General features: G+C 64.2%; 1 protein-coding gene across 1 annotated transcript; it reads right to left on the reverse strand.

Annotated features, from left to right (window-relative positions):
* Positions 1-213: 213 nt before the first annotated feature.
* Positions 214-8,860, reverse strand: LOC125918062 (adhesion G-protein coupled receptor D1-like). The gene is made up of 6 exons (XM_049624114.1): positions 8,675-8,860; positions 7,556-7,647; positions 5,805-5,931; positions 4,477-4,518; positions 3,248-3,340; positions 214-2,062 (listed from the first exon to the last, which is right to left on the reverse strand). The coding sequence occupies exons 1-6, from the start codon at positions 8,858-8,860 to the stop codon at positions 1,967-1,969; spliced, it is 636 nt and encodes a 211-aa protein (XP_049480071.1). The 3' UTR covers positions 214-1,966.
* Positions 8,861-12,598: the final 3,738 nt, after the last annotated feature.

Here is a 12,598-nt window from a genome sequence, read left to right on the forward strand (position 1 = left end):
TCATCTCCCACAAGCAAAAGACCTTAGGACTACACTTCATCTTAAGGACATTAAGATTTTATTTCATAAAAATTACAACATATTTTCACTCCTCAGTGGCATCCATCGTCTTTCCTGTGCCATAAACTACTCTAAACACACTGTCCTTTCCAATTTCTTATCTTTGGCCAAATTACGTGTAGATAATAAAGCACCGCAGAAGCCGAAATCTATAGCCTATAAATAAAGTGCACTGCTTTCCTTCATTAGAAATAACAATTTGTTCATTACTTCCCTTGACAGATTAGCTATGTAGAGCGAATATGCTGAGTTTAAAACAAAAGAAATCCATCTAAAGTGAAGACGGTTCCTTACTTGATTTGCTTCACCAGAAACAAAAGAAACCAAACCCCACGTGTAGACCTTAGGATAGTGCTCACAGGCCTGACAAGGATGCCCGTGAGTTACAAGCGATCTGGTTTCTGGAGTCACGAGGAGAAGCCTGGGCAGGGGCTGGGCACGCTCGGACTTCTCGCTACACACGGGGTCTCCGTGGCGGTCGACACCCCAGCCCGTCCCCAGGGGCTGCACAGAAGGTAACGGACGTCGTCACCCTGTGCCGAGTCGCTGCTGTGCCCGGGGCCTCACTGGGACGGAAGAACAAAGATTCCCTGCGGTCGACACGTGGCTCTGTGTCCAGCCCCTCCCCACGCAGGAGACGCCTGTGGGTGACTGCCGCGCCCACCGTGACGGGGGTGCGTTGCATGAGGAAGGCACCCGACCAAGATGGAGAAGGTCCACAGAACCATGGAGAAAATTCACTCCGAGACCCGGTGGGCGCCTGGGGCGGGAAGGGCTTAATGCTACCACGGTCACAGTTTTACGGGAAGATTTTCCAGTATCAGCTACGGGTTTGAACTTCTCACCCACGCGTCTCACAGACACTTAGTGCTGACGCCACGGTAGGAGCGGTCACAGCCTGCTTCCGAATATTCGGTGGCGTCTGGGTTCACATCTAGGGTCAAGGGCCCTGCCCGCGCGTAGAGGAGTAAGGGTCGCTCCCATCTCCTACGGGGCCGAGTCCCAGTCTGCAAAGCAACATCAACAGGAAGACCCGGCCACCGTCAGGCCACCGTCCCCGGGTCCGTGGCTCGGGTGGCCGTGCGGGCGGCGAGGCGTGGTTGCCGTCGCAGCAACACGGAACCCGCCGCACCGCCTACCACCGCGTCTGCCCGTTAAACACAGACAGGTGTCTGTGAGTGACCAGGAAGCAGCTCCGGGAAGCCGGACCGCGGGAAGCCAACCGCAGGCCGGCAGCCGGCTCCCGGGGGCCGCGGGCGCGGGGAAGCCTCGGGCGCTCACGGCGCGGCCCACGTCAAGGCCGACCTTGAGGGGGACCGGAGCGCTCCCAGCAGCGGCCCACCTGGCTCTTCGCCCGCGGCCGGGCCTGAGCGGCCAGACCCCAGCCCAAAGCCCCGGCCCCGCAGAGGCCTGGCAGGGGCGGCACGGCCGGAGCGTGAGGGGCCCCCCTCAGCTGGCGCTGGCTCCTGGGAGCTTGTTGCGGCTGATTCAGCAGGTCGAGGACATTTCTCACGCTCCCCACACGCCCGTCCGCCTCTGCCTGACCCTCTGGGGGCTTCCGCCTCCCCGCGGGACCCTCCCCTTTGGTCCCAAGGCCCCATCGTGGCTCCCAGGCTAACCCGCCCTCCTGGTGCGGCAGGCCCTGGGGCCTGTGCGCCCACGGCAGGTGCCCCGGGGGACAGTCGCTCGGCCACAGGAGGACCAGAGCCGGGAGGGCTGCGGGCCCGGCGGTGGGCTCTGTCACACGGGGCGGGTGGGAGGCAAGGAAGCCTGTCCCGGGGGCCACGACTCCCGTATCCAGACAGCAGCGAGGAGAGGAGGGTCTCGTGGTGAAGGCAGAGGGCTTCTCGTGGTTCGTCCGCGGGGGGTGTTCTGAGCAGCAGGACGGCGGCTGCAGCCTCCCTGCTCACACGGTAGACAGGTCCACACGGTGCGCAGATTGGCTGCTCTTGTCCCAGGGGCTGAGCCTGGTGGACACTGTGCCCGGCCGGGTCCCGTTCATCTGCAAACCACAAAGGAGTGAGCTGAGAAGACCCTGCCCCACGATGGGAAACCAGTCCCGGCGGGCGCGGAACCGCCGGGCCGGAAAGCCACGCGAGGCTCCCCTCGAACCCGCCGGGCCCCCCTGCTCCCCGAGGAAGAGGACCCTGAACTCCGAGACCACACTGCTCTCCGCCTTCCGCCCGGGCTCCTCGGCCCCGCGCCTGGGGGCTGGCGTGCGCCCTCTGCCGCGCGCCCGCCCGGCCCTGCGCTCTCCACGTGCGTTTACCGAGCACACCTCGCTGCTGCCGGAGGCTGCGGGGTCACGGCAGCGAGCAGAGCCAACCAGGTCCTTGTTCCCGGGGGTGTGCACCCCGTGGGAGGCAGACAACGTCACGCTCGCACCAATAAGCAGAACGTGCAGACAGAGGCAGCACAACACCGCACCGGGGGTGCCCGGGAGGCTCTTCCCGAGGACGGGACCCCTGAGCCAGGCCCTGGGCTCAGCTCGGAGGTGGTGGCGCCACGAGGACGCCCGACATGTGCCCCAGGCGCCCGGTGGCCCTGCCTGCATCTCCGCGGGAGGCGAAGGAGCCCGGTGTTGAGAGGACAGGCTTGTCGAGAGCCCCGAGAGCCAAGACCCCGGTTCTTGGGCGTCTGCAGAGCAAGGAGACCCCTGATGGCTGGGCTGTGCCTGGTGACCGTCCCGCCTCCCCGGGACACCAGCAGAATGCCCGGGGCCCGCCTCCTGGCCAGCTGATCCTTCCGTCCTCCTGACGCAACACAGAAGCACTGCCCCCGGGGAAACGGGCAGGAGACAAGGTCGCGTGACACCACCAGGACGGAGGACCCCGCTGTGGGCAACGCGTCACCCAGAGCCCACGCAGCCTGCAGGTCACGTCAGGTACGAGCGGGCTGAGCAAGAACCGCCGGCGCCCGGGCCTCGCTGCCACGACCCGCACGGGCAGCCACCTGCACGACGTGGCCCTGCCGAGAACAGGCTCGGGGAAGGAACGAGAGGCGCGCCGGAGGCTGCGGGTCCCGGAGGCCCGCGAGGGCAGAGGCCCGGAAGCCGCCCCGGCTTTCCAGGCAACAGGGACAGCACAGCAGACGAGAGCCTGCGGGTCCACACGGTGAGGGTGCAGGCGCTCGGGACAGGATCGGAGCGAGAAGTGGGGGCGCAGATGGGACGCCGCGTGGCACTTACGATGTCAGAGCTGAAGGGCTTCGCGTTAGCGTTGCGGTTGGAGCTACTCGTCAGGGTCCAGACCTTGGTTTTGTGCTTGAAGGCGGCCCTCACCTTCGAAGGCGGACGAGGGATTGGTTAGGAGCAATTTCAGCGGTGGGAACAGCAACAGTAAGAGATCTTTCTCCGAGGTCCCTAGGAATTCGTGCCGAAAGAGAGCCCCGGACACCAGCGGCAGGGCACGGGCAGGGTCTGGCAGCATCAGGTCCAGTCGCACTGCCTCATCTGGCAGGTGCGGACCGTGTCCCCATCACCGTGCCAGGGCCGCACAGGGGGAGAGCTGGATCCAGCCCGGCCCCTGCCGGCCTCGTCACGGTTCTGCACGGGGTATGGGACACACTCAACAAGGAGCGGTGGAGGGGGCAGAGTGTGACGGCAGCAGAAACAATGGAGATAAAAAGCCAACAGACGCAAACGCAGGGTAGGCTGTGCGTGGCCTTCCCACCTGGCGGACCACAGTTTCGGGCTCTGCCGGGCTGCTCCCTGGTCTTGGCAATCATGTGAGCCCTCCCCCACCGGTCACCATCATCCTCAGCGACCCCCCTGCCCCTCCCCCAGCTCCCCTCCCTCGCTGCCTGACCCAGCCCTGTACAAACGGACCCTCTGCAGAGCACCCAGGTGGGGTGGGACCTCTGCCTGGTACAAGTACGGATCCTGAGGGACAAGGCCTGGAGCCTCTCCCCTCCCCGTGGCCAAGTGCACGGCAGGTGCAACGCCCACACCGTACTGAGAACGAGCCCGCCCCAGCTGCCCCAGGGCCTGTGGAGGGCCCGTGACACAGTCCCCCCAAACCCCGTGGTCACGAGGCCTCCTTCTTACACCCCAGATGCGTTCGGGGAGGACTGTTGGGAAGCCACCTACATCTTGCTGTCCCTGCCGTGCCAGGCAGCAGCGAGCAGGTCCAGGGCGTACAGTTCGGCTGCCTCCACTGTCCCCATCCCCCCTGCCCTCCGCAGAGCCGGCAGGGCCCGCCTGACGCCAGGAGGGGGACGATGAGTGTTGCTCAGCAGCCAGAAGTCGAGAGAAGGGCTGACGGAAAGCAGCCCCACTGCACACAACTTGTCGCCCCCACCAAAGCCTATCCAGGGTTACGTTCCCAGACACCAGCCTGACGGGGCAAGACGGTTGCTGCGCCCCGTGCCCTTTCAGAAATGAACAGCCTGCTTCGTATCATCAGGGAGTAGACATACCTCTGAATTCAGGAGACAATGGAAAAGGAAGATGAAAAACCCCTGGGGAGGAAGGGGAGAACACAGGATTAGGGCCCTTGCGTTTTATCGCGGCACTTTCCAGGGCTTCCTCCCAAGGCCACATGGGCTCTGGAGAGGTCCTGGCACGGCTCAGTGCCAGGAAGCCTGTAGGTGAGCTGTGTGCCAATCCTGATGCTATGGTTTGGAGCCCCCGAGGATGGAGGGGCGTCCCGGGTCCCACCCTGAAATCTAACCTAGAGGCGGGCACCAGCGTGACGGCCACGCTGTTTGGGCGAAGGCGTCTACAGAGGTGGATTCCCAGACAGGCTGGACCTGGGAATGAGCAGAAATGCTGGGAAAGGACAACGGCACGGACATCAGACAATTCCTTAAACTGAGCCCTGGTGCCCTCATCTCAGACACCACGATGATAACAACGAAACAGGCACGAGAACGAGGATGTCCCCCAAGCCCCGGAGACAGCTGCTACGCGTCCAGCGCTAGGCGACCCCTCACACGAGTCATCTCATTCAGCGCTGAAGCGGCCCCGTTAGTGGGGCCCGTTCTCGTTGAATGGGGGAGGAAGCCGGGATCCAGAGCGGAGGGAGGTGGCCCAGGACCCAGCTCGTGTAAGGGCTACAGCCAGCCAAACCGGTCACGCTCTTCTATGAACAACCACAGGGAGACGATGGGTGGAAGCTTGTTACAAATTAGAAGCCTGACGCTCGTCCGTAAGATGCGGTCCCCGGTCAGGAAGACCCGGACGTGGTGTGGACTGCACAGCGAGGGCCGGTGGGCCGTGCTCGCGGTTGCCAGGATCCAGCCTTCGGCTCGTCTGTGTGGGCTGTGGGTGGCGGTGGGCACCCATTTCCACCCTTCCTCTGGGGGGGCTGTGTGTCTGGGGACGCAGGTCTGAGCACCCTAAGCCTCGGGTTTCCAGGCTGCTGACCCTTCCCTGCCCGTCCACGCGGGGGACACGTGTGAACCCAGACCCGAGATACACGCCGTCGCCGCCTCCCCACGCCCGGCCCCCTTTCCAGAGCTGCCCGCAGGCTGCCGTGTTCCCTCTCAGGCCTGAGTGCGCCTCCCACCAGTCCCAGCCACCGGCGGGATGAACCGGGTGGCGACCCCGCAGGCCCCGTGTGCTGGGCGCTGGCGTGTGCCCCATCGACGCCTCCGCGCCCGGCCGCGGGGCAGGCTCACGCCGTGGGCCCCCAGGGGGTGTGGCAAGAACAGAGAGGGGGTCTCCCTCCCGCCCCGGTGGCAGCCTGCCGCGCACATCCGCTCACGCGGCGGCCGGCCTCCCCCGGGAGTCCGCAGGCTCTCACCTGCAGGGAGTTGAGAACGGCAAACATGTACTGGAAGACCACGGCCTGGCTGTTGACAGCGAGCACGCCGAAGACCCACGAGGTTCCCAGGATGGGCAGCAGCACGGCCACAGCTTTCGCCGTCAACCTAAGAGAGAGGTGGATGGACGCGGCCACTCTGGCGGGGGTGGGTAGGTGACGGGGGGTCTAAGGGACCGGCCTCTCGACCGGAGGCCTCTGAGCGGGAGCGGACACGGCCCTGCTGGGGGCCGGGCCTGGGCTCCGCCCGGCGGGTGATCTTGGGTGAGGAGCTGACCGCTCGGGACCTGAGACGGGGAGTCCCCACCCAGCCGGCAGCTCCCCTACGGGTCCCCTGCAGCCGGCGCTCCGCACCCGGCAGCCGGCGGGCCCTCTGGGCGCCCTCGCTGACCACCCCGATCCGATGGGAACGCCGATCCCGGGCACCCACGGCGGAGAGCAGCGCCAGGCCCCGGCCGGGCGGACCCAGCGGGGTGGGAGGCACGCCCCGCATCAGCCTCGCAGGCTCCTTCTCGGAATGTGGGCTCCCTGATGAAGGCACGTGGTCCCTCCCGCGTCTGCAAGCCCGGGGCGGAGCTTGCACGGAGTCAGCGCCCACCGAGCGCCAGCCGGACCAACGTCTGACCCCAAGGTGTCCTGACATGGCGCACCGTCTCCCCGACCTCTGAAACAGCCAGCTTCGCACACCGGGGCTTCTGTCCCAGGGCCTCAGCGGGCAGCCCGGAGACCGACGTGAGCTGTGCGCTCAGTTCGGCGGCTGCCTGCCCCTCGTAACTGGGCACGGTGACCACACGTCCGCTTCCTCGCTAGACCGCGAGCTCCCCCACGGCTGGGCTGGGGCCTCATCCCCGCGACCCCAGAGCGCGGCACCGCACCAGGGCCCGGTGGGCTCTCGGGACGTGACCCCTGACTGAACGAGTGAGTGAGTGAGTGACGGACAAACGCACGAGCAGGCACAGGTGCCTCACACGCGTCCAGCAGCTCCAGGGGGAAGTGTGACACGGCCACACTGAGCCTCCCGGTCGGACGCCCGAGATCCCCGCCCTGGCAGCTCCCGGCCACAAACCCTGAAAGCCAAGGATGGTTCGCACAGGTCAGCTGCCAGGGAAGCCACAGCCACAAGTTTTCTTAAAGTCACTGCAGTTAAAACCCTCGAATCTGGGAACAAGCCATCACGGACCACTTAAGCTTCATCTTCAGATCCTGGAAAACCCGTATGTGAGAGGAGTGGCTGTGAGAAATGGGTCTCAAAACGTGCTTTTTCTTAAAAATTGAAACATCAAAACAGAAGATCTTGGGGAGAATACGTCCAGTTGAAGCTCCCTGAGGCCTCTTGTTAACTGGGCCAGGGCTGTTGGGGTCCCCTCGTCACGTGCGGAAGGAGCAGGAGCAGGAGCAGGGGGGTGGAGTCCCTCCCCAGAGACACCTGCACCTCCTGCAGACGGACCAGCCCGGGAGCGCCTCGGGCAGCTGCACCCAGAGGAGTTTCCTCCGTGCGACAGCCCTTTACAGACGGGAGAGCCGGGGGCTGCTGGCAGGGCCGAGGCAGGACAGAACCAGCGATCTTCCTCCTTCGCCCCCGCAGGTGGCCTCTCGCCCTTGGGGTGGAGCTGTCCCCAGATAGCAGGCAAGCAAGGATGTGAGCCCAGGGCTCCCCAGTGCCCCCCCGCCCGCTACCTGCGGGCAGCTGCGTGTGGCCGAGACCACCAGCGACGGCCCAGAGTCCAGCTTACTTGAAGGCACTAGGGTCCCCGTGGATCTTGTAGTTGTCAGCGCTGATCTGTGAAATGACCCTGGTCACGGCGACGAGGATGCCGACGTTCACCTGCACAAGGGGAGCAACGGAAGCCAAGGTGAGGGTCCTGATCCCACCCCACCCCCCTCGCTCTGAGCGAGCAGGTGGCGTCACTGCAGAAACGTAACCCACGTGGGTCCCTGAGCGTTTACCTCCACTTGGCACACGGACGAGCACCTTCTGGGAGCCCACGTCTGTGCCGAGAAAGGGCAGCCACCCAGCCCATTCTGCCCCCAGGCACACAGCAAGGGAAGGCCTGGGGTTCAAACCTCATTTCAGCATTGCTCACTGTGTGGGACCCCACGTGATGTGCTCATGCCCTTGGAACCTCAGTTTCCCCATCTGATGAGAAACCGTCGCAACGCCCACAGCGCGCAAACGGATCATTGAAGAGATAAGAACTCGCATCCATAAAGGCACCTGCCACTTTCACCCAGGCCAGCGGCCACGTGATCCTTGGAGGCCACAGCGCATCTGCCTCCTGGCTAGGCACCTGCTGGGAGGCTCCCCTTGGGGTCTGTGGGGCGGGGGTGCTGAGGAGGTCTCTGCAGAGCCTCAGGCGCAACCTGTCCCCTCCCGAGCAGCTCTGCAGGGCCCTGAGCGAGCCTGGCAAGGCAGGAGGCGGCAAGGGGGAGCGAGAGCCAGGATTTCCTTCTGCTACTGCAGGATCCAGGCCCGTGCTGTGGCCGGGACCTCTCTCCTCCCTCTGCAAAACCCGGAGGTCAACGACAAGTTCGCCCAGGAGTCCTGCTCCAGGCCCAAACCCTGTGTGCACGGTCAGGCCTGACCACGGGCAACGACAAGGCCTCACCGGCCGACCTCACAGGCAAGGCGGCCCTCCCCACCCCGGCCTGGTGCGCAGAACTGCAGGCAGGGGCTCGGGCCTCCCACCCTGGCGGCCATCCCCACGGGCAGGTCTGCGTTCCCAGCCCCGGCACCTGCCTCCGAGGCCTCCTAACTGGGGCTCCGGCCTCAGGCCTTCCTCAGGCTCCACTGCTGACACCACCTTACGCCCGGGGCCTCGCAGCCACTCCCCCAGAGTTCAGTGCTTCCCCACTCCTTCTCCGCTGTCAGCCTCCTCCCGGCCTGGCCGCCCGGCCTCCAGGGCTCCGTGCTGGGGGCCGGGGGGGGCCCCGGCCTGTACCACCACACCCCGCCAAGAAGGCTCAAGTGCCACACGCACCGACACCTCAACCCCGGGCGGCCCGGCTCCCGGGTCCAGACGCACGTCACCTGCCCTCATCTGTCGCCTGCACAACGAGGACCCTAACAGAATCGCCCAGGGTCAGGGAGGACGAAAGAGGTCAACGATGTGAGTTCGCCGGCGGCAGAGCCCTCCACCCCTCCTCCCCGGCTGATCGTGTTAGGACCACAAGAAACCACACTCAGCCACGTGGAGAAAGGGCCACAGAGATGCAGTGACCGCTTCAGCACTTTCCGCTCTGAGATCAGCGGGCAGCGCCCCTGCCTCTCCCAGCGGCGCGAGGGCAGGGAGGCCAGGAGCCCGCGTTAAACCGCGGGACTCGGTTCTCTTGAATGATTGCTTTTCAGCTTTATGCCTTCGGTAAAACCTAGGGTTCTGAATTCTGAACCGTTTGTGTTCTTATGCGTACGATTCTGGCAGCGCTTTGTGTGCGTTTTGAGGGGAGGCTCACCCTGGTCCCGTCTGACACCCTGCAAGCCCGGCCCCATCCACTCTGCGAATTTACGTCCTGGGTTCCTCGACCCCTGGGCCAAGCCGAGGCCTGGTCTGGAACAACAAGAGGCTGGAAACCACCTGCCTGTCCGGAGCAGCCCACCGGTTCTGCAGCCGCTCCCCCCCCCCCCCCGCCACGCTGCTAAAGCCAGAGGCCAACAGACACGGTGAGGAACGGGCCCCGGACGGCGAGCACACGTTCACGTTCGCCAGCATCCGCGGAAGGCCCCGAGGAGGCACAAGCAGTCGGCGGGCGTGTCTGCTGCAGGAGGCGGAAACCGGAGCGGAGGGAGATGGGGCAGACGCCGGACACATTAAGCTTCCTAAGCACGTGTGGTAAAATTCCTAAGTCAAACGACTCCTCGTCAACCGGCACCGCATGAGAGGGAGCCTCACCCCGCCCCCGCCACTGGACAAGCTCACGTGACTCCCCCCCACCACCACCACTGTGGGAAGTGGGGGGGGGGGCACACAGCTGGTGACTGATGGGATTTCAAGCCCTCTGTCACCTGCTGGCTCTGTATGAAGACCCAGAAAGAAGCGTGGCAGCAACGGTTAAGCCACCGGCATTTCTGGCTACAATTTGTCATCACGTCCGTCTCTCCGGAGATTTCTCTGGGGTTTGTTTCCCCCCCTCCCGGGCTCTCTCCCTGCCTGGGTCTGTGTGCTTTCATCTGGCAAGCACTCTCCGGGCCTCCGTAGGACAGTCCCATCTTCTGGGACAGTCAGGAGGTGCTGACCCCCAACCCTGCGACCCGTTCATTCAGGGGGAGGCTGCGGGTTTGAGACAAAAACACCTCGTGTTTCGGGAACATCCCAAACAGAAGTGGGCCTCCCCCTGGCCCTGGCCACTCATCCTGGTTGGTGCCTGGTCGCCGTCGGGAGAGGCCCTGGGGTGAGGCACGTGCACCACGAGAGCGGGTGTTTCATCAGCCAAGCGCCTCTGGGTGACAACAGCCAACAGACGCCGAAGGAATAATTCATGGGCTGCCTCTTAGCAAACTAGATGGGGGCGGGATGTGCACTGCAGGTCATGTGACTGCTGATGGCGGGGGTGGGGGGAAGCCCAGGACAGGGCTCTGGGGTCTGCACCGCGTCCTGTTCCTTGGCCTCGTGAGACGCTGTCGGGACATACACCACGACTCACGGGGAAACCATCACATGTAAACATACAGAAGACACCACTGTGTGCATCGACCTTTGTCCCTGTGGACCTCTGCGTCTGGGCATCTGCGACTGTCGCTGTCGCTCTCTATATCTGCGCCTCTACGTAGACAGGCCCACCCTGGCTTCTCAGAGGAGGAGGTCCCAGAACTCCCGAGATTCTCCCCAAAACTGGAGGCCCTTGCCCCATGGAGTCTGCACTGAAGAAGCCCCTGGGGGATGCAGGCAAAGGTGACCCTCTCACCCCCGGGGTTCCCTGCCGTTGGGGGTCGACAGCTTCTGCAAAGCCTGCTGACCCTGTGAGCCTGCACAGAACCTAACTGGAGTCATTCAGGGAGTGGCATCCACGTCGCTTCCTCATCAGGACGTTTGTGCAGTGACCCGGCGGGCTGTTACTGCAAGGGGCTCACTTCTGCCCTTTCCTCCCCAGCTCGAGGCCCGGCAGGCCCTGGTGACCCCTCACTGTCCCCCGAAGTCCCGCTGGGGCCAACATCACCAGAACAGCACGGACCATCCTCCCCAGACCGGCGCCCGGCCCCAGCCAGACCTCTTTCCCGAGCACGTACTCACGTGAGTGTGCACCCAGAGAGCACTGCACGCCCCACACGGGCAGGGTCGGGAAGTGAGGCGGACGGCATCTGAGAAAATGGGGACATGACTCCCGGCACACAAGCAGGGGTCCTCTGAGGGGTAAGAGGACCCCCAAGAGCCAGGCCAGTGTGAGGCCCGACAGAGTGGGCAGGACCCCCCACTGCAGCCCCTGGCCCTAAGTCCGTCCACGTGCTTTTTCTGTGACGGGCCAAACAGGATGTTCAGCTTTGTGGGCCATACGGTCCCTGTACACAACTCGGCTGCTGTAGCACAAAAACCACCACAGACGCTTGTAAGTACCCGGCAGTGGCTGTGTACCCACGAAACCGTACGTAAGAGTGGACAGTGGGCCACACTGGCCACGGTCAGCGGACCCCTGCGCTTGGCTATGAAATCACCGAACCCCTTCTCAGCTCGCGCCTCCTCCCGCCTGGCCCCAGGGTTCTCCTATGTCCCCCCGGGGCACCGCGGTCCTCAAGCCGCCTCCCCAGTGGGATCGCCTGCGAGCTGGGAAAGGGCCAGGTCCAGTAAAGCCAAAAGGTGGGGCTCAGGTGGGAACCAATAATTCCATCATGTGACAAGTTTGAGGACTGCTGCCCCCGAGGGTTTGTGGCTGACATCCAGAGGGGGGACTGGACGGGGCCAGGAGCTAACGCCCCCTCAGAAATGGTAACGGTGGCTCCAGCCAGCCTGGGGACCTGGGATGCTGGCACCCGGTACTGGACCCCGTGCCGTGGTGGGCGCTCCTCCGGGTCCCCAGCTGTCACTGACCAAAGGCACGTTAAAACTCAGATCAGCCGGAAACATCTGGGAGGGGGGGCCACTCCCGCCTGGGCCTTCAGGTCTGCAGGGTGGAGGTCAGTGAGGACACAGAACAGGGCACGTGGTGCTCACACGTTCAGCTTCCTTCTTCACCCTTGTCATTAACGTTCCTTCAAACCACCCCCACCCCCGCCACGTCCGTGCTCTGACCAGGGGGGCTCAGTTACCAAGGGGCCTGGAGCCTGTCTTGACCTGTTTCTACCTTTGCGCTGAGCAGGTGAATTGTCCTCCCGGACCCCAGAGAGCGAGAGAGAGAACACAGGATCCGACTGAAGCCCCTGTAATCCCCTGAAGTGATTTACTCTGGTAAAGTGACCGCAGCCGAGCCTCACACAGCCCTGGGGACAAGGGACAGCCCCCAGGGACAGCCCTAGGGTTAGGGGACAGCCCCTGGGACAAGGGATAGCATCGGAAACAGGGGACAGCCCCTGGATTTGAAGGCTCCATCACACACGGACGCATCACCTCCTGCAGCCAAAGTAGAATCAGTTAACAGGGGAACATGGGCCACCTCTGAGCTCCCTGTTAATGAAAGGAGGGGCGCTCCGATCCCCAACCCCGTCCCCTTCCTGACCTCTCGGCCCCTCCTGGAAGGAGACTTCCTGTACAGAACAGGTGTGAGATCCGCCCTGGACGTGCACGCCCCGCCCTGCTGGGTTCTGCGCCGGGTCGGGCTCCTCTGAGCTCCTCTCCCCCGAGGAAGCTCTT

The sequence above is a fragment of the Panthera uncia genome, unplaced genomic scaffold (assembly GCF_023721935.1).
Source record: "Panthera uncia isolate 11264 unplaced genomic scaffold, Puncia_PCG_1.0 HiC_scaffold_414, whole genome shotgun sequence".
Classification (NCBI taxonomy): domain Eukaryota; kingdom Metazoa; phylum Chordata; class Mammalia; order Carnivora; family Felidae; genus Panthera; species Panthera uncia.

Coding starts and splice junctions, on each gene's coding strand:
- LOC125918062 (XM_049624114.1), bottom strand. CDS start 8,860: ATGAGGGCAGGTGACGTGCGTCTGGACCCGGGAGCCGGGCCGCCCGGG. Junction 4,519..5,804: donor CCGTTCTCAACTCCCTGCAG/GTGAGAGCCTGC, acceptor CTTCCTCCCCAG/GGGTTTTTCATCTTCCTTTT. Junction 3,341..4,476: donor ATTGTCTCCTGAATTCAGAG/GTATGTCTACTC, acceptor CCGCCTTCGAAG/GTGAGGGCCGCCTTCAAGCA.